Source organism: Panicum hallii, chromosome 1 (genome assembly GCF_002211085.1).
Source record: "Panicum hallii strain FIL2 chromosome 1, PHallii_v3.1, whole genome shotgun sequence".
Classification (NCBI taxonomy): Eukaryota; Viridiplantae; Streptophyta; class Magnoliopsida; order Poales; family Poaceae; genus Panicum; species Panicum hallii.
The window spans coordinates 2,524,390-2,548,780 of record NC_038042.1 but is presented as its reverse complement, the minus strand read 5'-3'; the positions used below and the strand labels follow the sequence as shown (position 1 = coordinate 2,548,780).

The following is a 24,391-nucleotide window of genomic DNA, read 5'->3' as shown; positions in this document are numbered from 1 at the left end:
CCGGATCAGATAATCTATACCGTACTGGATTCTATTCTCGGTCCGCATAAATTTCAACGCTCCATCGTCCACCGAACCTCTCTGGCCGTGACACGAGGTGGGGAAAGAGAAGGGATCAAAACCATGCGTCGTCCTAGAAAGTAAAACGTGAAGAAGGTGAGAAGCGACGAGCTGCCGGTTGCCGAGCAGAGGACCGGATTTTTGCCGGGTCCAAACGCCAAAAAAAAAAATTGATCTGAGTATTCATCAAAAAAGATTACTTGATTTGGTGAAGGGTTTCTAGTGCTCGGTAGCAGTCAGCGGAGCGGAGACGCGCGCCACGCCGCGGCGGCTCGTGTCGACGGCACGTACGCATCGGGCCTCCTCTCTCCGACTCTCCCTGCACATGTCGCGTGCGATCCGTCCATCTGGCCCAGAGGCCAAGACGCCATGGCTCCATGAGACACAGCCTCCCTTTCAAAAAGCAAGCAGCCGTGGCCGGGCCGGCCGGGAGATGGAGGCTTTCGGGTGGCTTTGGCTTTTCCACTCGCCTCGCTCACACACCCACGCAGCAGTCTCGTTTCGTCCGGGCACCCACCCATTTCCATCCATCCATCCATATCCCGGCGGAAAACGACGCGCCCGTGCTGGTAGGAGACGACGTGCGGGGCCCGCGCGACGCCACTGCCAGGCACCAGTTTGCCGCTGCCATTGCCACGCATCAGCAGCTGCTGCCGAGCTGGTCATCGGCGGCAGCAGCCGCGGCGCACCCACTCCCCGCCTGTCGCCGTCACGCGCACAGTATTCTATACCGGCCGGCCGGCCGGCCGGCGTGGTGCCGTGGTCTGGTAGATGGGGCCGGGCTTGACTTCTTCCTTTCTCTAATATTTTCCTCTTCTCTTGCAATGATAGAAAACTACTGCTACTGGTACTACTAGTATACGTGTATATGATTAGGAGTGTGCCTAACTTCGATCTCTATGGTTCTGACATAGCGACCCTAACCAATTGACTTGTCACCTTTTTGCTTCTCTATGATTCTTTCGCTCTCTACCGTAGGTGTTTACGGCGTGAGCTAGCAAGGCCTTCCGGGTTAGCTACTGCGGCCTAGAGACGACGACGAACAGCTTCCAGATTCTAAAGCAGCGGAGAAGCTATACTGTAGAGTAAAAAGCTAAAGTTCTGAAGGCGAGAGGTACTGAATTCTTCTCTATGTAGTACCAATGTAACAAGCTCGGTAGAATTCCTGTCAGCAGTTTTTCTTTTTAAAAAAAATGTAACGAAACAAAGAAACCTTAGTTCATGCTAAACCGCGGCGGCTTACACGCCGTCGTAGTCACAAACACGTTGAAGTTTTTTTTTCTCCTTCTGATGAGAGGAAGGAATTACTGGTCTACCAAGTGGCTGCCGCCATGTTACGTTGGACGGGGGAGCGGGCCCACCGGGAGCACCCTCCACGCCACGCAAGCGCCCACGAGGAGTCGCTGGCGCGAATCTTGAAGCGCCCCCTCCCCCTCCATTAAATGCCGCTCCCATCTCTCTCCTCAGTCGTCGCCCCACCAGGCCACCACCACCCCACCCTCTATTAATGAACAGTACGCCCCGCGTACCCCCAAATAAAAAAAATACCACCACCTTCATATTTTTTTTTGAAATAAAATATATTAATTATTATTTTATCCCCGCAGCACGGTTGCTGGAGGGGGCACTGTGCATCGTGCTCGCGCCCCGAATTTATTTTATCGGCGAGGACGCGGGGCCCTCGTTGCTTGCTTGGCCTCGCGACGATGACGATGATTAGCGAGCCGGTGCTTATGCGGAGGCACCCTCCGCGTCCCGCGTATTTGCGCTTCAGGGCTGGGGCTGGGGCTGAGGCGCTGTCGCGCTGAGCTCCCGGGCTCTGGCATGGCGCGGCAGTAGGTGGCGCCACGACGACGTCGGCGATTAAAGCCTGCGCCGCGCGCGCCCGGGCCCAGCCGTCGGTCTCGTTCTGCTCCGCCCGCGGCCGCCACCAGCCACTCCGCAGCGTAGCTGTACTGCACTGTGGCGCATCATGTACTGTACGTGTGACGTGAGCGATGAGCGGTGCAATTAGTATTGCTATGGAGCCGGTACGTGCGTGCAGTGATCGGTCGGCTTTCAGTTTGCGTGCACCGCCGCCCGCGCCATCAGACCCGTCGTGGCGTCACGCTGTCACGTGGTGCGTGAGGTACCGAGGACGTACGCGCCAGCTTATTAGCTGAGCGCCCGATTCGGTGTCATCCACGTCGTGGGGAGGTGGGGGCGGTTCGGGTGCTTCGAGAGCTAGTCAAAGCCCCCCGTAGCAAGCGCACTTAAAGGTGAATTATTGCATTCTTCATAGTTTCTTAGCTAGAGTAGATTAGATGTTATATTTGACGAAATGGGAGTATATAGCTTATCTAGGCAGATGTTTTAGTCTCTGCATTGTTATTTCTTTATCTATCGGTACCGAGCTTCTTCTTATATCTCTATAGCTGTGGTATGGCTATCGCTTGGGTATGTTTTTGAAGAGGATGATTTTTAGTAAACAGAAACTACATCGAATGCCTTACCGTTAGGAGTTGCAACTACATTTCGAAAACTCCTTATTTTCCTTAGACTTTTCTACGACAGAATTTTATTATAAAGGTACGTATTTATTTGGCGCTACGCTACCTATGTACGTCAAACGGCATTATTACTTCACGTGAGATCAATTAAGTTTGTAGCAATGTCTATCGCCATTCATATAAAAATCCCTCGTAATTATACCGATGATTTTCCTATTATCACCAGCAGCTTTTCCATACCATGCTAAATATCTCATCCGCGTATAACAAATTACTCCTCAACAAAACACATTTCCTTTCTACATCATGCACGCTGCTATTCTACTTTGACCACATCACGGTAGCTCTTGCCGGTGTGAAAGTTTCCCAACAACCCCTAGACTAGTGCGCGGCCAAAACTGCCGCTCCGCCTAATCTACTTTGACCGCCATCACTCACACCCTTCCATCGGGAACGTTCAACTGAGAACGGAAGGGGTGTCCACCGGAATACGCGGGGAACTCGGGGGTGTCCACCGCAAAAGCGCGGCGTCATCGGGCGCGTTGATGCGCGTGCCGAGTCCCAAGGCTGGGAGTTAACCTCGCGTGCGCCAAGAGAGTAGAGAGAGAAAGAAAACACCCAGCAGAGCAGACGACGCAGCAGCCAGCCAGAGGGAGAGGGAGGAGAGAGAGAGAGGAGAGGGGAGGAGGGGCAGCAGGGCAGGAGGAGAGAGGAGTCCACGTGAGTGAGCGAGAGAGGGAGGAGAGAGAGAGAGATCTCCCCCTTCCTCCCTCCGCCTCCCCCTCGCCGTCTCCGGCGCCCGCCCAATTCGCCATGGATCCCCCGCGCGGAGGTCAGTGCGCACCCCCGTCCTTTGTCCCCCGTCGTTTTCCACCGGTCCCGCGGCCTGGCTCCCGGGCCGCGGGCGGGCGCCGCGGCGGCGGCTCGATCCGCGCGATTGGTGGTTCCGCCCGCGGGGTGCGGCGGCGATTGCGCGCCGCGGGGTGGGATTCTCGTTTCGTGCCCCCCCTGCCCCCGTGCCGAGATTCCACGGGTTCGCGCGCGCGGCGGCTGGCTGCTTCCGCGTGCTTCGCTGTTGAGGCGTCCGTCGCCGCGAATCCGGGATTTAGCGCTCGGGGGTTAGTCGGGTGCGCGCGCTTTCCGCTGTTCCAGTTGCCGGTCGGATTGGTTCGGTCGCCGACGCGTGTGGTTCGGCTGGCGGCGTGTCGCAGGGGGATGCCGCCGCCCCCGCCTCCTCCGCGGCCGGTAACGTCAGATTCGCGTGCATGCGGTGATGGCTACTCGCATTGCGCCCGTCCCGCCCGTGGGGGGCGCGGGCGGCGGGGGTTCGGCGCCTTTACGTCGTTTTCCGGGGACGTACGTGTCCACGGCTGGTGCCTCGTTGTTGGTACCGGTAGCAGTATCTCTTCTGGGGGAGGAGGAAGGCTCGGGTCGGTGGTTCTGCTGCTGGGTGCTCCTATTGGAGTCCTGGATTTGGGTGCTGAGCGGCATCGCATTGACCTTGCAAAAATGCTTTTTTTTGGCCGTCGCATGCATGGCTTTGTTTGCCTTGTGCATATAGTTGCGTTAGGTTGATGGAGTTGGGTGATAAGTTTGTTAGAACACTTGCTGTGCATTGGTTTCCGTTGATGCTGTGTACAGGTTAAGGTAGGCAAACGAAAAGTTTTGATTTTGAAGGGTGTCTCTGATCCGTCTCGTCTCCCATTGATGCTATCTATTGGTAGAGGCTACACAAGTAGAAGGTTCTAATAGCTAATATATAGAATGCATCCATATAGCTCTTTAAACACGCATTGCGTGTGGTGCCAGAATCTGAGTTTTATAGAATAATCTGTCACAAATGATCAGTTATAAAGGCCTACGTATTTGGAAATTATATAACTAGAGTTGGTATCATATGTTTGTACTAAGTGTTGAGTTAGTCTTCTATTTATAGAATAGATTGGCATGCTTTCCTGTTTTGTCATGGCTTCAACTTTCTGGCCCCCCTCTTTGATGAAAGATAATAGTAGAAGTGAGGGAGGGGGTCGGAAATAAGAGAGTATTAAAATTGAGGGGAAAATACTTGTCTTTGGGTAGAGCGCAAGATACAAGTGTAACTGGGAGGCAGCTAACACGGTTAGTCAAATAGACAAAGTGTTTTCTGTGCTAGTAAGAGACTGACGTGGACCATTTGACATTGGTGACTCCAAAAAAGGAGATGGGGGTGTCTGTGCTGACATGCAGGATAAATTGACTTCTTGGTTTTGTCTAGTGTAGTTTTAGCTTATCATTGGTTATCTTTTAAAAAATTTGAGGCCCTAAACTGATGTACTCCTGAATGCTACATATAACACGTGTTGATGTGAATTGGCAAACAAAAGAAGCTTGATAGCACATAATTCCGTTCCAACCACATCTCTTGTTTGTTTGTTAGTTTCTAGGATCATGTCGGAATGACTCCCTAAAACTTTGCAGCCAGTATCTCTTTTCTCTGACTGCTTTATGGGATCTAATAATTTTTTTGTTTAAGTTACATATGCTGGCACAAGCTTTGCTGATTTTGTACTGTGAATATGGATGCTTGCAAAGTTTATTTGGTACATACCTCTTGGCTATATTTGTAAGCATATTGATGACTCTCCTAGAGTCTTATGCTGCAAAACCTTGAATTCAGTTTAACATGTACAAAACGTATAGTAATATGTTGTTATCTTCCTCAGGTACAACAATCGACCCTGCTAAATGTCGACTGATGAGTGTGGATGAAAAGCGAGAGCTCGTTCGTGAATTATCAAAGATCCCAGAAACTGCACCTGACAGGCTCCAGACATGGAGCCGTCGTGAGATTGTAGAAATCCTTTGTTCTGATCTTGGAAGGGAGAGGAAATATACTGGTTTATCCAAGCAGCGAATGCTAGATTATCTCTTCAGGGTGGTGAGTGGAAAATCGTCTGGACCAGTGGAGCATGTGCAAGAGAAAGAGAAAGAGTCAATTCCTGAGCCCAACACTAACCACCAGTCCCCTGCAAAACGACCGAGAAAGAGTGAAAACCCATCACGTCTACCAATTATTGCAAACAACTCAGGGGCATCTGATGTAACTGGGCTAACCAATAGTCAACGCTATTGCCAAAATGTAGCTTGCAGGGCTATTCTTAGGGAAAAATTTTGCAGGCGCTGTTCATGCTGCATTTGTTTCAGTTACGATGACAACAAGGACCCAAGTCTTTGGTTGTTCTGTAGTTCAGACCAACCCTTGCAAAAGGATTCCTGTGGTTTCTCATGCCATCTTGAATGTGCTCTCAAGGATGAAAGAACAGGCATTTTTCAAAGTGGACAGTGCAAGAAACTTGATGGTGGTTATTATTGCACTCGCTGTTGGAAACAGAATGATTTGCTTGGGTACTGTTCTGTATCATCTTTTTATTACACAAAGTTTCTATCTTACTGCTTCCGTGTCTTAGCTTCCAGTATATCTTGCACTGATAGACATAAACAATACAGAAATCTCAGTTTAATATTTTATGACATAGCTTTGAAAATTTTCGTTGTTATACTTTGTGGACCTTGCTAAGTGAAAACATCAAACTCTTGTTAGATTTCCTTAATCCTTGCTCATTCCACTCCTAGGGATCGAACCTTGTACTGTCATTATTTAACTTTAGAGAAAAATATTTTCGGATAGAGCTGTGAGAAAAACAAACATTTCAGGGTAGAGAAACAAGTATTAGATATATTCAAATAGGTACTTTCAGAAGCAACCTGTTTCTGTCTTTATGCAATGAGCTATCTCTGTGGCTACTCATCTACATGGTAGAATGATGGATTCATCCATTTTCCGTCTGGAGTAAGATTTGTTTGTTTGGACACACAGCCTTATTCTATGACTATTAGGTTGCAAATTATGAAAATAGCTCCTCAACCATATTTACTTTTCTGCTCTTGTCGTATCTCCTTGGGGGATCTTTCTGTACTAGTTTCAAGTGGAGTGAACGAGTTCCTAGTTTGGTACTTTAAGCATTTGGAATGGTCGTAAGGCAAGATATACATGTAAAGATGAACACAGCATGCAGAAGAGTGTTAGAAATTATAATTTACAGATCATAGTTGCTATGCTCAAATCCAAGGCATCTAGAGGGAAAGAGAGGGAAGATACCCATTAGGTTAATCAGTCAATTCAAATAATCTAATAAGAAGCAAAAGGGGCATATCTCTTTCAAAGATTTCTTATTGATATTACACATGTAGTGCTTTGTTCCTTTGATTGGAATGCGTGAATTGTAATTAGTAGAGCCATTTTGATATTGTTAACATGCTGAGCTAGCACGTGACTATTAAATACCTTTGTTCAGGTCCTGGAAGAAACAACTTGTGATAGCGAAAGATGCTCGGCGGTTGGATGTATTGTGTCATCGGATTTTTCTCAGTCATAAAATCCTCATGTCAACAGAAAAGTACTTGGTATTGCAAGAGATTGTTGACACAGCACTGAAGAAACTCGAGGCTGAGGTCGGTCCTATATCAGGAGCTCCAAACATGGGTCGTGGAATTGTCAGTCGGCTTACTGTTGGTGCTGAAGTTCAGAAACTTTGTGTTGAAGCAATAAATGCTATGGAGTCAATGTTCTCTGGTGCATCTCCTGCCAACTCAAGACTTCAGCGTATGTTCCTGTACCCTTTGTGTTTGGCATCACATATACAAATGGAATTGACTAATTAATGCATGTTTCCATTTTCAGGACCTTGTATGGTACCACCAAACTTCATAAAGTTTGAAGCTATAACCCAATCATCTGTCACAGTATTTTTGGATTTGGATCAATGTCCTATGCTTGCCCAAGAGGCAACTTCCTTCAATCTATGGCACCGAGTGGCTGTTACTGAATCCTACCTGTCGAATCCAACTGGCATAATTCTTACACCATCGAAAAAATTACCTGTCACTGAGCTTGCACCGGCTACAACCTATATCTTTAAGGTTATTGCTTTCAAGAACTCAATCGAGTTGGGGTCATGGGTGGTTAGAGTGAAGACAAGTTGTCAGAAGGAAGACCCAAGGGGTTCAGTGCCAGGTGGTGCTGTTGCTGGACTAGAACAAAATAATGGGAGCCTGAAGACAAACAGTGATGGTCAGTCTGATCCTTCCTCGGAGGGTGTGGACTCAAACAATAATACTGCCGTTTATGCTGATCTAAACAAATCCCCTGAAAGTGATTTTGAATATTGTGAAAAACCTGAGATCCTTGATTCAGATAAAGCATCTCATCACCCCGGTGAACATATGGAAGACTTGCAGAATACACAGTTGGCTGCAGCTAGGGTAACTGAAGTCACTGAGCTGGAAGAAGAAGCTCCTGGGCTCTCAGCGTCTGCCTTGGATGAGGAACCCAATCCTTGTGTTCAGACAGTAAAGCTCAGAGAGTCCTCAAACTCAGTAGAGCATGTTCCTAGACCACAGGACACATCAGATGCACCACCTGGGAATGAATTGGTGATTGTTGCACCTCGATACTCTGGCTCTGTGCCGCCCACTGCACCAAGAGGTATGGAAAACGGCAAGGAGAATGGTGCTAGGAGCTTCAAACCCAAACCATGTGATAACATTGTTCAGAATGGCTCTTCAAGGCCTGAAAGGGAACCGGGTAATTCTTCAAATAAAAGAACATCAGGTAAATTGGATGACATTGGCCACAAGGATGGTTGCTCGGAAGCATCTTACGAGTACTGTGTCAGGGTGGTCAGGTGGCTGGAGTGCGAGGGCTATATTGAAACAAACTTCAGGGTGAAATTTCTGACATGGTTTAGCTTGCGTGCCACCCCACATGAGAAGAAGATAGTTAGTGTCTATGTGGATACTCTTATTGAGGACCCTGTTAGCCTTTCCGGCCAGCTTGTCGACAGCTTCTCAGAGACAATATACAGCAAAAAGCGGTCTTCCATGCCTTCTGGTTTCTGCATGGATCTGTGGCATTAAGCAACTGGAAGCTCTTAACATTTGCTTTGTAGGGAGCATATTTGGTCCCATTCTTTTGTAGCAGATCGTTGCATTGATTCTTCATTGGAAATTTCATTGAAGTAGTTGACATGTACAATCTTCATTGAAACTTCCTTCCCCATGACAGTAGGATTATTTTATCAGGCAACTTCGTTTTTCTTTTCTTTTGCTCCATAGGTTACAGTGCTATCATCAGTACCGTCCATGTTATTCTTAGAGCATCATGGGCTGCATCATGAATTTTGTGGCGTGTAGCTGCTCAAAGAAGGATGATTGTCAGGCTGGATCAGGAATGCACCTGTCTCTGTGGGATGAAGCAGGCTTCGTATGGGTGTTGACGAATCCGAGCTAACCATGTCTTGTCAGTAAAATGATTGTGCTGTATCTGGGGGAAATCGCAATATGTTTCTGACTCTTGTGGGAATGGGAGGAATGATGCTTAAGAAGCAGAACATCTGCCTTAATGTTATGTTGACTCAATGCTTCTCTATCTACTGCTGCATTTGTTGTTTTGTTGGTTTACTCCAGTGCTGTCTGAGCTCCTTCATTTTTATGTTACACCTGTTTGAACCCCTTCTTGCAGCATGTCATAGCTGGTACTGTGCATGGCCGATGTGGCTTGGCATGCATGACAGCAACCTTTTCCAGAAGTGTTGAAAGGCTATTCCTACAGTCCTATTGTGTTTGTTGGCCCATCTGCTAAGAGCCCTGGGCTGGTAAACCCATCTTTTTCAGCTCAATAGAGATTGGGAAAAGGTTCTGCAGATGTGTCCGACAGCAATTATCGTGTCAGCTGCTATGTCAGATCTGATGAAATCCACGAATGGGAAGCTGTGTTTGAATGCAATACGTTAGTTTTACGTTATTCATATTGTCAGTTTCTTCAAGTCACACAAGTTTCATCTCCAGAAGGTTGAGATCTCCAATGTTCAGATTGTGCAAGCAAAACGAGATCCAAACAATCGTTTTTGTCGCCTTGTTATCGTCTAAAATCTTTTATTTTCATCTAATCAGTATTGAAAAAACAGTGGATCAATTCAACATTAGAACAGAGAGAAATCAAATAGGGTTCATCATTGCATGGAGACCCCAGTAGCTGACGGTCTGAAGCCTGAAGCCATGGCGAGGCCAGACTCAGTTTGAAGCTGGCGCTGCCGCCGCCGGAGCATGGGCGGGCTTGTGGACGACGAAGGACATGCACTGGCACTGGCGCAAGCTGTCGAAGGCGATGAGACGGATGTAGGCGTCCGGGTACTCCCTCCGGCACTCTTCCACCTCCCGGAGCACCTCCGCCGCGTCGGCGCAGCCGAACATGGGCAGCTTCCACAGCGTCCAGTACCGGCCGTCGTAGTACCCCGGCATCCGGCTGTTGCTCCGGTGGATCTCTCCGGCCTGCAGCATCACATCACAGTTTACAAATTACATGCCATGGCCTGACGGGATCCTGCTATTCCGGCGAGATCGGACGAGACGGCGCCGCCGCCATGGATGGTGGACAGAACACCTTGTCGAACTCGAGGCAGGGCACCCATCCTTTGGCCATGATGAACTCCACCTCCTTGGCGACGGACTCCGGCGTCAGCGGCGGCAGATACGACAGCGCCTCGTACCTAGTGTTGGTGAATGGGTTCCAGGTCTGGCGTCATACCCCATGGATGAGTTCAGCGTCAGGAACACGAAATTCCGGGCATGAAACCCTCGATGCAGACTCTCACCTTCATGCAGTGCGTTCTGAAGCCGTTGGATGCAGCCCTTGCCCTGCGAGATGGGCCTGCGGGCAGCAGCCTCCGCTGGGCAAGCCTTGCCGGCGGCTCCGGCCGCTGGCCGGCGGCGCCGGCAACGGAGACGACCAAGCTGGCGGCGGCCGAGTTGGCGAGCATATTCTCGAGCACGGTCACGGGAGTGGCTGATGGGCAACGAGATCAGAGATGGGGGAGCGGCGGCGGCGGCGGCAAGCGAAGCTGAAGCGGAGACGCTGGTGCCTGCTTTAACCAAGAGAGATGCCACGGCCATTGGTCGAGAGAAACGGTGGCTCCAAGACGGCGATGGGGCCAGAGCAATGGCGATCTCCCCTCGGTGCCGCCGCCCGCCGCCGAGAATTTCTCTTTCGCTTTCAACCATCGTTCATGCCCAGCAATTGTTTGGATCCACTAATTGTTCACTAAACATAGTTTACAAAGGGCTTGACATGTCTCATTCACAAGAAAACATAAATTCGCATTCATTGTTTTTTTTGGGTACCATGGGAAGTTGTACAATGATATTGTCAGCTAAATTTTCCATAGATATCCTTCAGTGTGGAAGTGTATAAAATTCAAAGCATCATCCAAAATGATCATGGCATAATTCCAAGCAAAATGATCCCCAAAATTGCCGGGCTAAGGCGGTATTTACAAAAAAAAATCATAGAAACCACTGCAGATTCCAGTGAAAGCACGTAGTACAATTAGACCTACTTCTGGTCCTCATGATGTTTGTTTATATTGCAAATGATATTCCTCCCTTCATGCTCGCATCGCTCAGGATGTGTACCAGGTCATCATCCAAATGCAAATCCTGCGATCGCAGTAGAAAAGGAAAACTCCAAGTTAAACGGCAAATCCGGCATCAGTTGCAAACTTCAAGATCGATTGGAGAAGAAAGTGGTGCTGATTACTTCTACCTTCTCACTTGCTGAACGGTGATGAGCATGATCCATGGAAGGAGGAGGAGGAGAAGAGTATTCCGCCGGCGAGACGAGCCGGTGCAGCCGGATCAGCTCGGGCATCACGACTGTCTCCAGGTCCGGGCGGTCCCGGCGCCGCATCTCGCAGCACTTGAGCGCCAGCTCGGCGAATGCCTGGGCCTCCCGCACCGGCCAGCCGGTCACGTTGCCGTCCAGGACGTCGGCGAACGTGCCTTCCTCCAGCGCGTCGGAGACGGTGTACGCGAGCCCCATGGGCTCCCTGGCGGTGACCATCTGCAGGTAGATGACGCCCAGCGCGTACACGTCGGACTTGGTGCACACCAGCCCCGTCTTCTGGTACTCCGGGTCGATGTAGCAGAAGGTGCCCGCCGCCGCCGTCTCCCGGTACTGCGTCGTCGCGGCGGCGCCGTCCATGGACCGTGGGATGATGCGCGCCAGCCCGACGTCGCCGATCTTGGAGACGAAGTGGGCGTCCAGAAGGATGTTGCCCGGCTTGAGGTCGCGGTGGACGAACGCCTCGGGCTTCATCTTGTGCAGGTAGAGCAGGCCGCTCGCGATCTCCACGGCGATCTTGAAGCGGAGCGGCCACGGCAGCGGCGGCGTGCCGGAACGGCAGAAGAGGCGGTCCTCCAGGCTGCCGTTCGGCATGTACTCGTACACCAGGCAGCCGTACTCCGGGCACGCGCCAACCAGGTGCACCATGTTCGGGTGCCGAATGTTATTCAGCAGCTCAACCTGACGATGATGATGATGATGATGGTAATACAACAACAAACAGAGATGATTACTTCATCAAATCCATAAAAGTACAGCCTTTTGGAACCATTACTACTGAATGTTGCTTGTAAGACCAACGGAACAGATTAAACATCAAAATTGCAAAAAAAAAGAAAAAGATTATGCAGTTTAGACTTTGGAAAATAGGAATGCTAGTGGCAAACAGGATACTGTTTTGTCAGACAAAATCAGCTGTGAGCATACCTCCTGTTGAAACTGCTTCAGTCCCTGAGTTACATTAGAATAGAGGATCTTGATGGCCACAACAGTGCCGTCAAGTGTCGCTTTGTAGACTGGTCCGTAGCCTCCTTCCCCAACCTTCAGCTCATCAGAGAAATGCTCAGTCGCGTTCGTGATATCATCAGGCTTGTATATTTTGCATTCGAGTCTTGTAGGGAGACACTCCAGCATCCGTTTCGTCTCGATTGGCCTTGGCAAGGCTTTAAGGGTGAGTGGAAGCATGTGAGGCTCTTCTGGAGCAGATCCACCTATATTGTCGTCTCTAGGTGACTGAATCGGTGGCCAGCGTCTCAACAGCGGTTGAGTGATATCATGGTAATTATGATCTGTAAATTCCTCGTTGATTCTTTCTCTGCGTTGACTGTCAGAAGATAAAGTGTCAAGGCTCAAGTGTTTATGCTTTGGGCCAATTGCTGACTGACTGCATGGTTCTACATCCGGTCTGTTCCTCTGAGATGGAAGGTTGGAAGAGGAACTTTCCAGGTTTCTTGGCGGCTCCTTGTGTTCCTGTTCAACATATGCACAAGATTTTAGGTGACATGTTTGATCCAAATATGTAAATGTGGTAACTAATAGAGTACTTCAGATTCAGTTCAAATTTGAACTTGGAACCACAATCATTTTCACAGTGTGAGTCACAACCATCAAGCAAGCATGAGGTACCAACAATACCTCTATGTACTTCCACGGAAGCATATCGCTATTGTTTTGGTTCCTTTCAATCTTAAAGAGACTTAGTTCAGCGTCATCTTCTTCCTGCAAATTGCATGCTGTTGATAAGCCTTCCGTGTATATGGGACAGTAATATTTTTGCAAATTAACACTACTTCAGAAACAAGATATAGCAGGTTAAATGTTGAAAACATACTGTTAAATGGTGACAATTTGATTCAGAGCATGTGGTTGGCAACAATGGACTGTAGACGCTGTGTCCATGATTTAGTGCACTATGAGCATCTGATGACAAATGATTGCCATGTTGATCAATGTCGTTAAAGAATTCACTTGGGCATGAAGATGCTGTTTGTAGAGATGAAGAGTCGCTATGTCCTCGTTGATCTGATGACAGGAGGCTCCCGTCTCCCGTTGATCCATCAGAACTGGCATAAATGGGCATCACGGCACGTGCTGGCATAGGCCTGAGCAGAGTTCACAGTGTGAAAAAAATAGAAACCACCAGCATGTACAAAAATAATTGCAGACGAGTTGAAGAACTGAAGAGAACAAATGGTCCAAATAATTAACGAGTACAGATCTGAACAACTCCACCCTATATCGATTTGTCACAGATAGATGTTGTAGACTGGTAGGCTAAATATTGATCGGAAGACAGCATGAGTAGACTTGCATACAGCCGACAAGACGGCCATTTCTGTGGACGGGGGAATTTTATACTCACTTTGATGGATCATGCCCATCATGCAACTTGTCTGTTGGTTCACCTGCGAATCACATATGCACCTCATGAGCATCCATGGAACAATCTATCCGAGATTAGTATTGTACAATCCAAGGAATAAGGGTGTAAGAGAAACACACTTTTCACACCTTCTAGTTGTTTGACAGGTAGATCAGATTTCAAATCTTCTTTGCTGTTATCATCTGCATAAGTGGCAGGCCTAAAAGAAGAAATCTTTCCTTTTGCTATCACATACACTGAACAGGAGCTCGGTGCGGATTTTGTGACAGATGTTGGCACATCCAATTTCCATATTGTTCTGAAAAAAAAACAAGGGAAAACGATGGAATCCTTTCAGAAAAAGGAATCTTATGTGTATGGCTTGTTTAAGATTTTACACCGCACCTTGTAAATGCATTTCTGCATGCTGCCCCCAATACTAACTTGTCGACCTTGTATCTCACAACAAAATCGACAATAGCTTTCGCCACATCTGTTCCATCCAGGACAATTTCACTGCATTGCAACTGTAGATATTGAAGTAAGTCAGACAAAAAGGTTACGGTATTTGGTACCAAATCGTTATATGATCACACTGACAGTAATATCATCTGATCAGTACATTCAAACAGTTAGTCTACATTTGCACCGCCTTTTCCTAAATTCAAATGCAGAAGAATAACTGAAACCCTGCGTTTCATCAAAAGGAAATGTAGGCGATATGGTGCATACCCCTCTCCTGCTGCAGAAACACTGGAAGGGAAGCATCAGATCTTTAGCATGAAGATCGACCTGAGCCTGAAAAGCGGCCGGAACATGATCCTGCACGTGCGATATGGAGAACTGCTTCCCCCCTGCACACATCACAATCAGAGAGATTCAGAAATCTAGCAACACATCTGACTGATAGAACAAATCAAGCAGATTGCATTTTGGACATCAAGAAAATTAATTAGGAGTGAGATTACCGTGGGCGTGGAAGGAGGTGGGCTTGCGGCGGACGTGGATGAGGAAGAAGGGATGGCCGCGGGCGAGGATGTGGTCGGCGGCCCACTTGAGCGCGTACTGGCTGCCCCTGTCGCCGTCCACGGCGACGGCGGCCGTCCCCGCGCCGCGCTCCCTCGACGAGAGCGGGGTGCAGTGCCTCACGGCGGCGTCGGCGGCGTCCTTGCGGGAGTCCTTCTTCTTCGCCGGCGTGACGATGGGCTGCGTGTTGAACGTGTACGACATCTCCGAGCGGGGCTGGGCGTGGCGGAGGAGGAGGACGAGGGCATGGCGTCAATGGCGTCAACCAATGGCCAGGTGGTGGTGGTGGGGGTGGGATAAGAGAGGGGGCGCGAAAAAAGGGAGGAGGACGCGAGCTTGGCGGGGAACCCGCTGCGGTTGCATGCCACTTCTTCTATTTGTCCTTTCCTTGATGAAAATTGAAAAGTGAGCCCAAGTTTTCCAAAAGAAAAGTGAGCCCAAGCCTGGCCCAAAACCCGGAAAGCCCAAAAACAATACTCCTTCTATCCCTCCCTTAATACTCCATCCATCCCAGAATATAACTACGTTTAAACTTTTTTAAAATCAAATCTTTTCAATTTTGACTATAAATAGCAAAAGAATCATAGAGACTAATAACATAAAAATTGTGTCTGTAGATTCATTATGAAACCAACTATTATAATATGAACATTTTCTATTTGAAATAATTTCTTTTTAGAGATATTGTTGGTCAAAGTTAAAAAAGTTTGACTTTGGAAAAATCTAAACGTAGCTATATTCTAAGACGGAGGGAGTTTATTCTAAGGCAAATTTCTCCTACTTTTTTAAATTTATGAAAAAGTATATTAACACATATGAAATACATACACTATCAAGAGATATTTCATGGTGGGGTTAATGAAACATTTTGTTCAAAATCTTGTCCATGAATCGTGACTTATTCTCTCTTCTCTTTCTCTATTTTTTCTTAAATACAGTATAAACATAAATGCTTACATATATACACGCACAACTAATACTATAAATTATGCATAGACAACATATCTTCATGAATGCATAAGGGAAACCATGCTAGGAGGTATTAGGATTGATGAAGCCACCACGTACACAATGCAAATGAACATGTTGGCTACTATTGAAAGAAATATCTTTAATAATGAGACACAACAGGGGTACAAACCACGTCTATTAATCACCTTGTTTTGTTCTTAGAAGTCATGCTTTTCTAATAATCTAAATCTAATGGCAAATAATAACCATGTTTGAGAAAGCATCTGGAGCAGAGCAAACTAAATTTGCTTTGAAACAACATATATCTGACACCATATCTGAAAAAAAGCATATGTGGGTCACATAGAGGATGGGGCATCAAGTAATCTAAGGCACCGTTTGGAACCTTCAAATTGAATTCTATTATAATAGTTATAATTTAGATGTTAGTCTATTAAGCTAATATAATTATATATGGAATATACCTGTATACTGTTGTTGGCCATATATATGATGGAGATACTTATGTGCTATATTTCTACCGTAGAGGAGTGAGCTAGAGAGCGTACGCGTTACAAGTTACGGAATAGAAACATAGCTTGGCAGTGTATAGAATCGATTTTCATCTCCCACCATGTGAATTTCGGATAGATTTATATCTAAACTTTAGAAAGTGGTTGGAAAATGATGGGATGTTAAATTCTAAGCCAAATTGCCTAGTTTATTAAGTAGATTTCAATTCCTTCCAAAATGAGAGGATCCAAACAGCCCCTAATTAAAGTAATCTGTATACTAGTTTGTTACAGATTTGAGTCAATTTGCATAACTTACGAATGGCTTCCGCGAAAGCTATTCCAAGAAGGACGACAAGAATGGAAGCACTTTGAAACATGCGAAACCATTGCGCTACATGTTGCTGAATTGGTTATATACTGTATCGTTAGTGTGATGTGTAATAAATATTTGTGTCTGTGTTTATTATTATTATCACCAATATGACTCTAGCTGTAGCAGCTTGATCCAGCAGGTTAGGTGGTAAAAATACCTTTAAAAATAAACAAGAAACTATTTTTTTGAAAGACAAAATAATAAATAAGAAACTATGTATTATCGCTGAAACATCTTTTTGACCTTTTGCGTATAACCCCTCCCCCACTGGTTGCTAGATGTATTTGAGAAAAGATACCCTAAAGAATATCATATCTACAGCATATATTTAGGACAATATATAGATCAAAGGACATATAGCATCTAGCTAGAACTCCTATCGGCCATTATTATTAATGAACATGCTGTACTGCAGAGAATACGTTTCCTGCACGATCGACCTGATGTCAACTCTGGAACTGAAGATCGATCAAAACCCCATTAGACCGATTGACATCTGCCCTGCAACTACAGTGGTTAGTGCGTCGCTGACAAACGGTGCCCATCTGATACAAGGATGCCCCCCAAGCCAGCTTTCTCTATCAATCCCCTCACCGAACTCCCCAGCCGGCAACGGAGAAAAAGCATCCATGCTAAGCAAAGCAAGTCATTGTAAACCCATAAACAGAGTTGGACTAAACTTGATCGAATCCACCAAACACGTACTACGCGCAAGAAACAGCTAGTAAATCAAACAGCCGAAAACGAGTGAGTCTGATGCATGCATTCATGCATGGGCTGCTGCTGCTGTTCTCCTTTGATCGTCCACTGATATGATGCTGACCGGTGGTTCAGGTTAAAAAAAGAAGAGAGAGGGAAGGTTAGGCCTTTTCTGGCAGCAGCTAGTAGGTGCTTCGACCTTTCTTTCTTCTTTCCTGTTTACAAGCAAGGTCAAAGTATCAGACTACCGGTGCATATCATGCGATGTAAAAATTTATATATATGCAAACAACTTTCACAACCTTCCTATATATGCACCGTCATCAGCTAAACTAATTTATAGTAGACAAAAAGATGTTAGTTCCCCATATTCAACCTTTGTGTTCTCCTTTTTTCTACATAACAGCCCAAACTTTTGGCTTTGAATACATTTGCCTGCCAATCAGGTCATCTGGGTCCTGGGAATGAAAAGTCCTGGTGCAGCGTCATCTTTTACTTGCTGCTGGCTTGTAATTTGGCTCCATGCAAAATGCCCAATCATGCACCTGTGTACCATCATCTATCTACTACCTTATCTAGCTTGGAGTTTTTTGAAGATGAATCTACCTTGGAATTCTACCAATCATCTAGCTAGTTGCAGTGGCCGGCTGGCTTTGAGAATTCAGATTCTGTACATGCATGCATGAGAAAAAAGGAGGAGGAGGAGAAGAGACAGTAGCTATAGTCTACAGCTAGTAGGCGATAACTGACGACCTTGACCCGTGACGACTTCGTCTTTGATCCGTTCGCAGACCGGGCTGCCATCGTCGTCAAGGTTCGGCGTCGAAGATGCGGACATGCAGTAGTGTACGTTGCTTCAACTGACTGTAATCCTGCAACGTTGACACGCTCGCGTTGCATTTCCATGCACGCGTGTGTAGGTTGGTGTTCCATTGCCATTTGCCAAATCTTTTTCATTGCCCTTTTTGACCTTTTTCTTGATCTCTGCCTGCTGCAGCCTGATGACAGATGCATGACGCAATGCACATATATTTGCAACGTTTGACGGGTGTCCCATTTTTATTCCATGGAAAAAAATTAGGTATATGATAGTATCTTTTCCGAACAGCGAGTGGTGTTGTGGAAGACGGTTCGCCGGGTCTGCAGATTTTCGATCACTGTAAAACTTGTCTTTTTTCTTAATGAAATATGTGCTCAGTCACATTCTTAAAAAAAAAGAAGATGTGTTGTTGAAGGAACTTTTTTTTTTGGAATATGAACTGATATTGCTGCTGCTTGGGTAAAATCTGAATCCTGAAACCTAACTACCTCGCTTGTTTGTCAAAAATGGAACGCTGGTTCTGGGTCTTACTTCTTTCATGTGACTGCGGATGTGAATTGTCCACCTCATCTGCTTAACAGACGACAGAGCTTGCTTGTGTCCCTATTCTAGAAGGAAATAAAGTAGCTAATAAAATGGAAAAACTAAAAGCAAATGATGATGAACTAGAGGTTTTCACGAGGAGAATAAACCAGATTTGAAATCCTAGAGCTTTTTCTAAGAAGAGAATATATTAATTAGAGCAAAATTTGATATATGTTGCAAAATCGTGATGCCGCCGACATGAATAATGTTGCAGCACAAGAATCCGCCTTGAAAAAGAAAAAAACTCTCTTGGACTCTTCTCATGTTTCAAGGTAGATTGGCAAAAAGGAAAAAACATCAAAAATGAATATAGGATAAAAAATATTATACATCCTAAAAATCATCATTTTTTAATATATAATCTAAGGCAGGGATACACTCCTTTTTATTCCATATACTTCCATTATCTCATCAGAAAAATTATGGGCTGCGAGAAAACTTTAAATTTCTTCATTGCACTATGGCTGCCGCATATAACATTTATGGTACTATACCAAGTCTAAACTCTCCTTGTCAAGGTCCAGTCTCGCCTAACACGCTGTTGCGAACTCTAACTAATCAAGCTTGTTGTAAACGTGGACTATCTATCTTTGTTTGTCTGTGCAGCTTCATCAGAGATGCGTCAAAAAGCAAGCATTTTTTTCCCTTACAGGAGCTTTCGTTTTGGATTCCAACCGAAGCATCCTATACTGGTCACAAGTTGCGCTGTCTGCGGCCTGGGTTCTAAGCTTACTTGTCACAGCAGCGGGGAGGAATGGAGACTCGAACGACCGGTTACTTACTGACACCTGACGGAGACGTCGCAACGAACTACTACTCATCAGACATGCGACACGCCTCACAATAGATTAGTTTGTGTGTGTGTGTGTGTGTGTGACTTTTGGTGTATGAATTCAATTCCGTTGTTTACTTACTTGTTGAGAAAACCTTTGCCTCCCGTGACATGCGATCTGATCATAGAAAAACAGGGCCAAACCATTCTCCTTTCTTTCTTTTTTCTTTTCTCTTAGCGAAAAAGACCACAGTGGAATAATTTGGCAATCTGTTAATTGGACATCAGGTGATGAAAAACTATTCACTAATAATGACTGAATCGACTATATAAAACCACGCATTACACATAGTACGTCAAAATGGTGCGTCGCCGTCAACATTCCAACGCTCCCTTAGTCCGATAACCGATCACCATATATAGCTAACCGTAGTATTTTCCATGCCTTATATTTTGAAATGGTAGCGGAAGCTCAGGCAATCAGCTAAGACAGAACAAATTTATGCTAAGACTGAGCAAATTCATAATAATTTTTTTTTTGTTTCCACATATGAATCCGTCAATCCCAGCCGTCGGTCTGCGATCGGACGGCCTAGACGGCCCCTGCTTCGCCACGTGGACCGGGCTGGACCAACCAAGAACAGAGCAAGACGTGGGTCCGGGCACAACCAGAACAAAGCTCAACAACATCACATCGTCAGGAAGCTCAACATGTGTATAAAGTTGCAAACAAAAAAAAAAGAGAGTTGCTCGTGCGAGAGCAGCCGGCGTCCCTGTCATCCTCTTGTGAAGACACCGCCATGCCCAGCCAAGCCGGAGGACGACCCCAACCCTTGCGGTCTTCAGTCCACCAACCCGCTGCTCCGTCCTCGCCCCGACCTGCACCTGCTCTCCTGCTCCGGCATGCACGCGGCCTTCCTACCCTATCACTTGCTTGTCTCTTCTTCTTCCTCCTCCTCCTCCTCCTCCTAATCCTCCAAACGGCGGCCACGGGTATAAATGCGCCGCGCCCTGCTGCGTTCCAGAGAGAGCGAGAGGCGGTCTTGCCGTGCCGTGCCGTGCTCGCCTGATCATCGCGTCGCCGAGGCCGCCCTGCTAAATTTGGCAGCGAATTAATCAGCAGCCAGCCATCACTTACTGCCTCACTGCAGTTATTCCTTCCGTTGCCGTTTCCGTTTCGCCGAGTGGAGGATAAGAAGAAGAGAAGCCTGCTGGTGGATCTTGGAGATAGTTCATCATCGTCAGAGGAGGTCGTCCGGTCGATCGTCGTGCGGGATTGATTGATTGATCTATGTGCTGCGTCTGCGCCGCCGCCGCCGGAGTTTGTGGAGGAGGAGGAGCAGAGGGGCGGCGCCGGCTGCTGGTGGTTGGTCGTCGGGCTCGGTTCTTGCAATGAGCGACGTCTCCGGCCGCTTCGTGGTGGCCGCGGCCGTGGTCGCCGTGTCGCTGGCGGTGGTGGCGACGGCGGCGTCCGCGGCGCACGACTACGGCGACGCGCTGTCCAAGAGCCTGCTCTACTTCGAGGCGCAGCGGTCGGGGCGGCTGCCGTACAACCAGCGCGTGCGGTGGCGCGGCCACTCGGGGCTCACCGACGGCCTCGAGCAGGGGGTGGACCTCGTCGGCGGGTACTACGACGCCGGCGACCACGTCAAGTTCGGCCTCCCCATGGCGTTCACCGTCACCCTACTCTCCTGGGGCGTCCTCGAGTACGGCGACGGCGTGTCCGCCGCCGGGGAGCTCGCGCACGCGCTGCAGGCCATCAAGTGGGGCACCGACTACTTCATCAAGGCGCACACGGCGCCCAACGAGCTGTGGGCGCAGGTCGGCGACGGCGACTCCGACCACTACTGCTGGCAGCGGCCCGAGGACATGACCACGTCGCGGCGCGCCTACAAGGTGGACGCCGAGAACCCCGGCTCCGAGGTCGCCGCCGAGACCGCGGCCGCCTTGGCCGCCGCGTCCCTCGTGTTCCGCCGCTCCGGCGACGCGCACTACGCGCACCTGCTCCTCCACCACGCGCAGCAGCTGTTCGAGTTTGCCGACAAGTTCAGGGGGCGCTACGACGACAGCGTGGAGGTGGTCAAGAACTACTACCCGTCGTCGAGCGGGTACAAGGACGAGCTGCTGTGGGCGGCGCTCTGGCTGCACCGCGCCACCAGCCGCCGCGACTACCTCGAGTACGCCCTCGCCAACGCCGACGAATTCGGCGGCACCGGCTGGGCCGTCTCCGAGTTCAGCTGGGACATCAAGTACGCTGGACTCCAGGTCCTCGCATCCGAGGTATGCACGCTGCACCCACGCTCACCCCTATTCATTTTGGTATTGTGAACCGCCACGAATGTACATCTAACCGTCTCCCGTCTTGTTTGAAATATGTAAAATTTTGTCGAATCCTACATTAATCCACATCAATTTTTAGAAAAAAAGGACTTCACGTGGAATTCATGAACGTATCGTTTTCGCCTTTTATCGGATTGCGCCATCATCTTGTCCAGCAAAAATTTTCCACCGTTGATTTGTTTTGGGGGGGGGGGGGGGGGGGCGGCAGTTGCTGGCACGCATGGCCCGAAGTCTGAGCCGAGGGGATAGGTGGTTAACATTCTCTTTTGGTTGGGCCACTTTGATGTGGATGTTTGTTTTAACTGCATGCCTGCAAAGTGAGTAGCACCGGTTGTAAGCTAGCATGAAGGGCAAGCCTGTTTGGTGCACCATTCCCTTTTGCTTGGGCTATCTTACAAGCATAGCCCTGCTGCCCCCCTCATTGCTTGTGCTTGAATGTGATGGAGATGCACAGCATCTCCACAACCAACAACTCCATCTTGTAGAGGAATGCATAGTGTGCATATGTTTTTCCATTATGTATTTTCTTTTTTATTTCAAAAAATATTTTCTTTTGATGGGAAAGATATGTGCTGATTTGGCACATCCACATTAATTTCCTTTGAAAGAAACCATATACAAATACAATGAACAGGCCAGATATATACATGGGCAAAATCTAGCTCATTAATAAGAAGAGGATCACTGTTCATAACTATGGGGATCATATATAGAGGCCTCATCAATTGTTTATGAGCAAGCAGATCATATCTTTCCTCTACCTGTTCCCCTGTCCTTTGCCAGCCATTTATAACATTTTTTCCTCTCATGTGCTCTATGTACCATGCATTATTCTTCAAGAAACAGACTGTTTTCCTAACCCTGGGAAATTTTTTAATGAAGTGTAGTAGAGTAGAGTGCTGGCATTATTGGGGTCTTGTAGAAATGGACTGCATTCCTAACCCTGACACAGAGCATTGACCATGGTTCCTCCCTATGCTTAGAATACAAGGCAGCCATCTCTTACCATGCACATTTCTTTATGCATCCACAAGCCTGTCCTCCCTCTCACCATGCTTGGAATGTGATGTTCTGAAGCAAGCAAACCAACCAACTCTGAAGATTCTAGCCATCTTGCTGGTGCACTTGGGCAGAGGAGTCAGTGTCATTCTGAAATTTATTAATGAAAGCAAAGGTTAGCACATAAATAGTTTGAGAGAGAAAACAAATAAAGAGGGAGCATGCATGAGACGGCACTTGCCCATGAAGACAACACTAGAGTCAATTTTAAGGTAAAAAAATGGCACATCCATCAACCCATGCATGGGCCATTCAACTAACAGTCGTTACATGTTTGGCAAAAGTTGAAGTGGTTGGATCACAACCAGTGCCCTGACAAACTGAATCCAGGGTCCAGGGAGAAGGATCATGTGGCCAGGATTCTATTTTTTCTTAATTAGACAGCTGCTGATTTTGCTCTGTTGATCTGATGAATGTTTCAGCTGCTGGTGGAGGCGAAGGAGCGGCGGCTGCGGCTGAGCCCGGAGGAGCGCGCGGTGGTGGAGCAGCTCCGTTCCAAGGGGGAGTACTACGTGTGCTCGTGCATGAACCGGAACCCCGGCGGCGCCGAGCACAACGCCGGCCGCACCCCGGCGGGGCTGCTCTTCATCCGCCCCTGGAACAACCTCCAGTACGCCTCGGGCGCCGCCTTCCTCCTGACCGTCTACTCCGACGTGCTCTCGGCCCTGGGCGAGCCCCTCCGCTGCGGCGGCGAGGAGGGCGCCGGCGAGGCCGGCGACGTGCTGGCGTTCGCCAAGTCCCAGGCCGACTACATCCTGGGCAGCAACCCGATGCGCACCAGCTACCTGGTGGGGTACGGCGCGGCGTACCCGCGGCGGGTGCACCACCGCGCGGCGTCGAGCGCGTCGTACCGGCACGACCGGGACTTCATCGGGTGCCTCCAGGGGTTCGACTCGTGGTACAGCGCGCGGCGAGAGAACCCGCACGACCTCGTCGGCGCCGTCGTCGGCGGGCCCAACGGCGAGGACGTCTTCAGCGACCGCCGCGGCGCGTACATGCAGACGGAGGCCTGCACGTACAACACGGCGCCCATGGTCGGGGTCTTCTCCAAGCTCATGCAGCTTGAGGGGCAGCAGCCGCAGCGGCGGCGGCCAGAGACGGCGGAGGAGACCGAGCCGGCGCCGGCGGAGGATCTTTGATAGGAGGATGGTTCAATTCCTTACAGAATTTCGATGACATGGCGGAAAATAAAAAATTTCAAAAGAGTAAAAAAAGTGATGTTGATTAGGATGGATGTATACATGATTCTTTTTGTTGATTCCTAGAGAACAGTGTTTGTTTCTTGTTTTGCACATAGAAATGGATCGAAAAGAGAGAAAAAAATACAAATTTCAAGTGAGTAATAGAAATTTTAGAAAGGATAATCGATCTGTTGTTTTGTTTCTAACTACTGCCTCCGTCCTAAAATATAAATTTTTAATTTGATCAAAATCAAATATTTTTATCTTTAACCAATAATATCATAAAAATAATTACTTTAAATATAAAAGTTACAATTTTATTATGAATAAACTAATATTATTTTTATATTATCAATCATTATATTTTTTAATACCTACCGTTAAAGTTTAAAATTTAAAAAATTCAACTTAGAGAAAATCTAAAAATAACTATATTCTGCATC

General features: G+C 47.7%; 4 protein-coding genes across 4 annotated transcripts; 2 read left to right on the top strand and 2 right to left on the bottom strand.

Moving 5' to 3' along the window:
- Positions 1-3,161: 3,161 nt before the first annotated feature.
- On the top strand, positions 3,162-9,047 carry LOC112881792 (VIN3-like protein 2). Its single transcript, XM_025946662.1, has 4 exons — positions 3,162-3,381; positions 5,252-5,933; positions 6,884-7,191; positions 7,270-9,047. Exons 1-4 carry the CDS (start codon positions 3,363-3,365, stop codon positions 8,502-8,504), a joined length of 2,244 nt encoding a protein of 747 aa, XP_025802447.1. The 5' UTR covers positions 3,162-3,362; the 3' UTR covers positions 8,505-9,047.
- A 396-nt stretch (positions 9,048-9,443) lies between these two features.
- On the bottom strand, positions 9,444-10,405 carry LOC112884337 (ribulose bisphosphate carboxylase small chain clone 512-like). Its single transcript, XM_025949719.1, has 3 exons — positions 10,241-10,405; positions 10,030-10,161; positions 9,444-9,917 (listed from the first exon to the last, which is right to left on the bottom strand). The coding sequence occupies exons 1-3, from the start codon at positions 10,403-10,405 to the stop codon at positions 9,660-9,662; spliced, it is 555 nt and encodes a 184-aa protein (XP_025805504.1). The 3' UTR covers positions 9,444-9,659.
- A 423-nt stretch (positions 10,406-10,828) lies between these two features.
- LOC112874646 (U-box domain-containing protein 52-like) lies at positions 10,829-14,857 on the bottom strand. The gene is made up of 10 exons (XM_025938099.1): positions 14,596-14,857; positions 14,360-14,481; positions 14,033-14,154; positions 13,777-13,946; positions 13,628-13,670; positions 13,097-13,367; positions 12,901-12,984; positions 12,193-12,735; positions 11,188-11,946; positions 10,829-11,081 (listed from the first exon to the last, which is right to left on the bottom strand). The coding sequence occupies exons 1-10, from the start codon at positions 14,855-14,857 to the stop codon at positions 11,004-11,006; spliced, it is 2,454 nt and encodes an 817-aa protein (XP_025793884.1). The 3' UTR covers positions 10,829-11,003.
- Positions 14,858-20,135: 5,278 nt separating this feature from the next.
- On the top strand, positions 20,136-24,131 carry LOC112878956 (endoglucanase 5-like). Its single transcript, XM_025943241.1, has 2 exons — positions 20,136-21,648; positions 23,190-24,131. The coding sequence occupies exons 1-2, from the start codon at positions 20,761-20,763 to the stop codon at positions 23,904-23,906; spliced, it is 1,605 nt and encodes a 534-aa protein (XP_025799026.1). The 5' UTR covers positions 20,136-20,760; the 3' UTR covers positions 23,907-24,131.
- The last annotated feature ends 260 nt before the right edge of the window (positions 24,132-24,391 follow it).

Excerpts from the sequence above, each read along its gene's own strand:
- LOC112881792 (XM_025946662.1), top strand. Across the intron at positions 5,934-6,883 it reads AAACAGAATGATTTGCTTGG|GTCCTGGAAGAAACAACTTG; the intron begins GTACTGTTCTGT and ends ACCTTTGTTCAG. Across the intron at positions 7,192-7,269 it reads TGCCAACTCAAGACTTCAGC|GACCTTGTATGGTACCACCA; the intron begins GTATGTTCCTGT and ends TTCCATTTTCAG.
- LOC112884337 (XM_025949719.1), bottom strand. The coding sequence starts at position 10,405 with ATGCTCGCCAACTCGGCCGCCGCCAGCTTGGTCGTCTCCGTTGCCGGC. Across the intron at positions 10,162-10,240 it reads TCAGAACGCACTGCATGAAG|ACCTGGAACCCATTCACCAA; the intron begins GTGAGAGTCTGC and ends GTATGACGCCAG. Across the intron at positions 9,918-10,029 it reads CCTGCCTCGAGTTCGACAAG|GCCGGAGAGATCCACCGGAG; the intron begins GTGTTCTGTCCA and ends GTGATGCTGCAG.
- LOC112874646 (XM_025938099.1), bottom strand. The coding sequence starts at position 14,857 with ATGTCGTACACGTTCAACACGCAGCCCATCGTCACGCCGGCGAAGAAG. Across the intron at positions 14,482-14,595 it reads CACCTCCTTCCACGCCCACG|GGGGGAAGCAGTTCTCCATA; the intron begins GTAATCTCACTC and ends TGATGTGTGCAG. Across the intron at positions 11,082-11,187 it reads ACCGTTCAGCAAGTGAGAAG|GATTTGCATTTGGATGATGA; the intron begins GTAGAAGTAATC and ends CTGCGATCGCAG.
- LOC112878956 (XM_025943241.1), top strand. The coding sequence starts at position 20,761 with ATGAGCGACGTCTCCGGCCGCTTCGTGGTGGCCGCGGCCGTGGTCGCC. Across the intron at positions 21,649-23,189 it reads TCCAGGTCCTCGCATCCGAG|CTGCTGGTGGAGGCGAAGGA; the intron begins GTATGCACGCTG and ends TGAATGTTTCAG.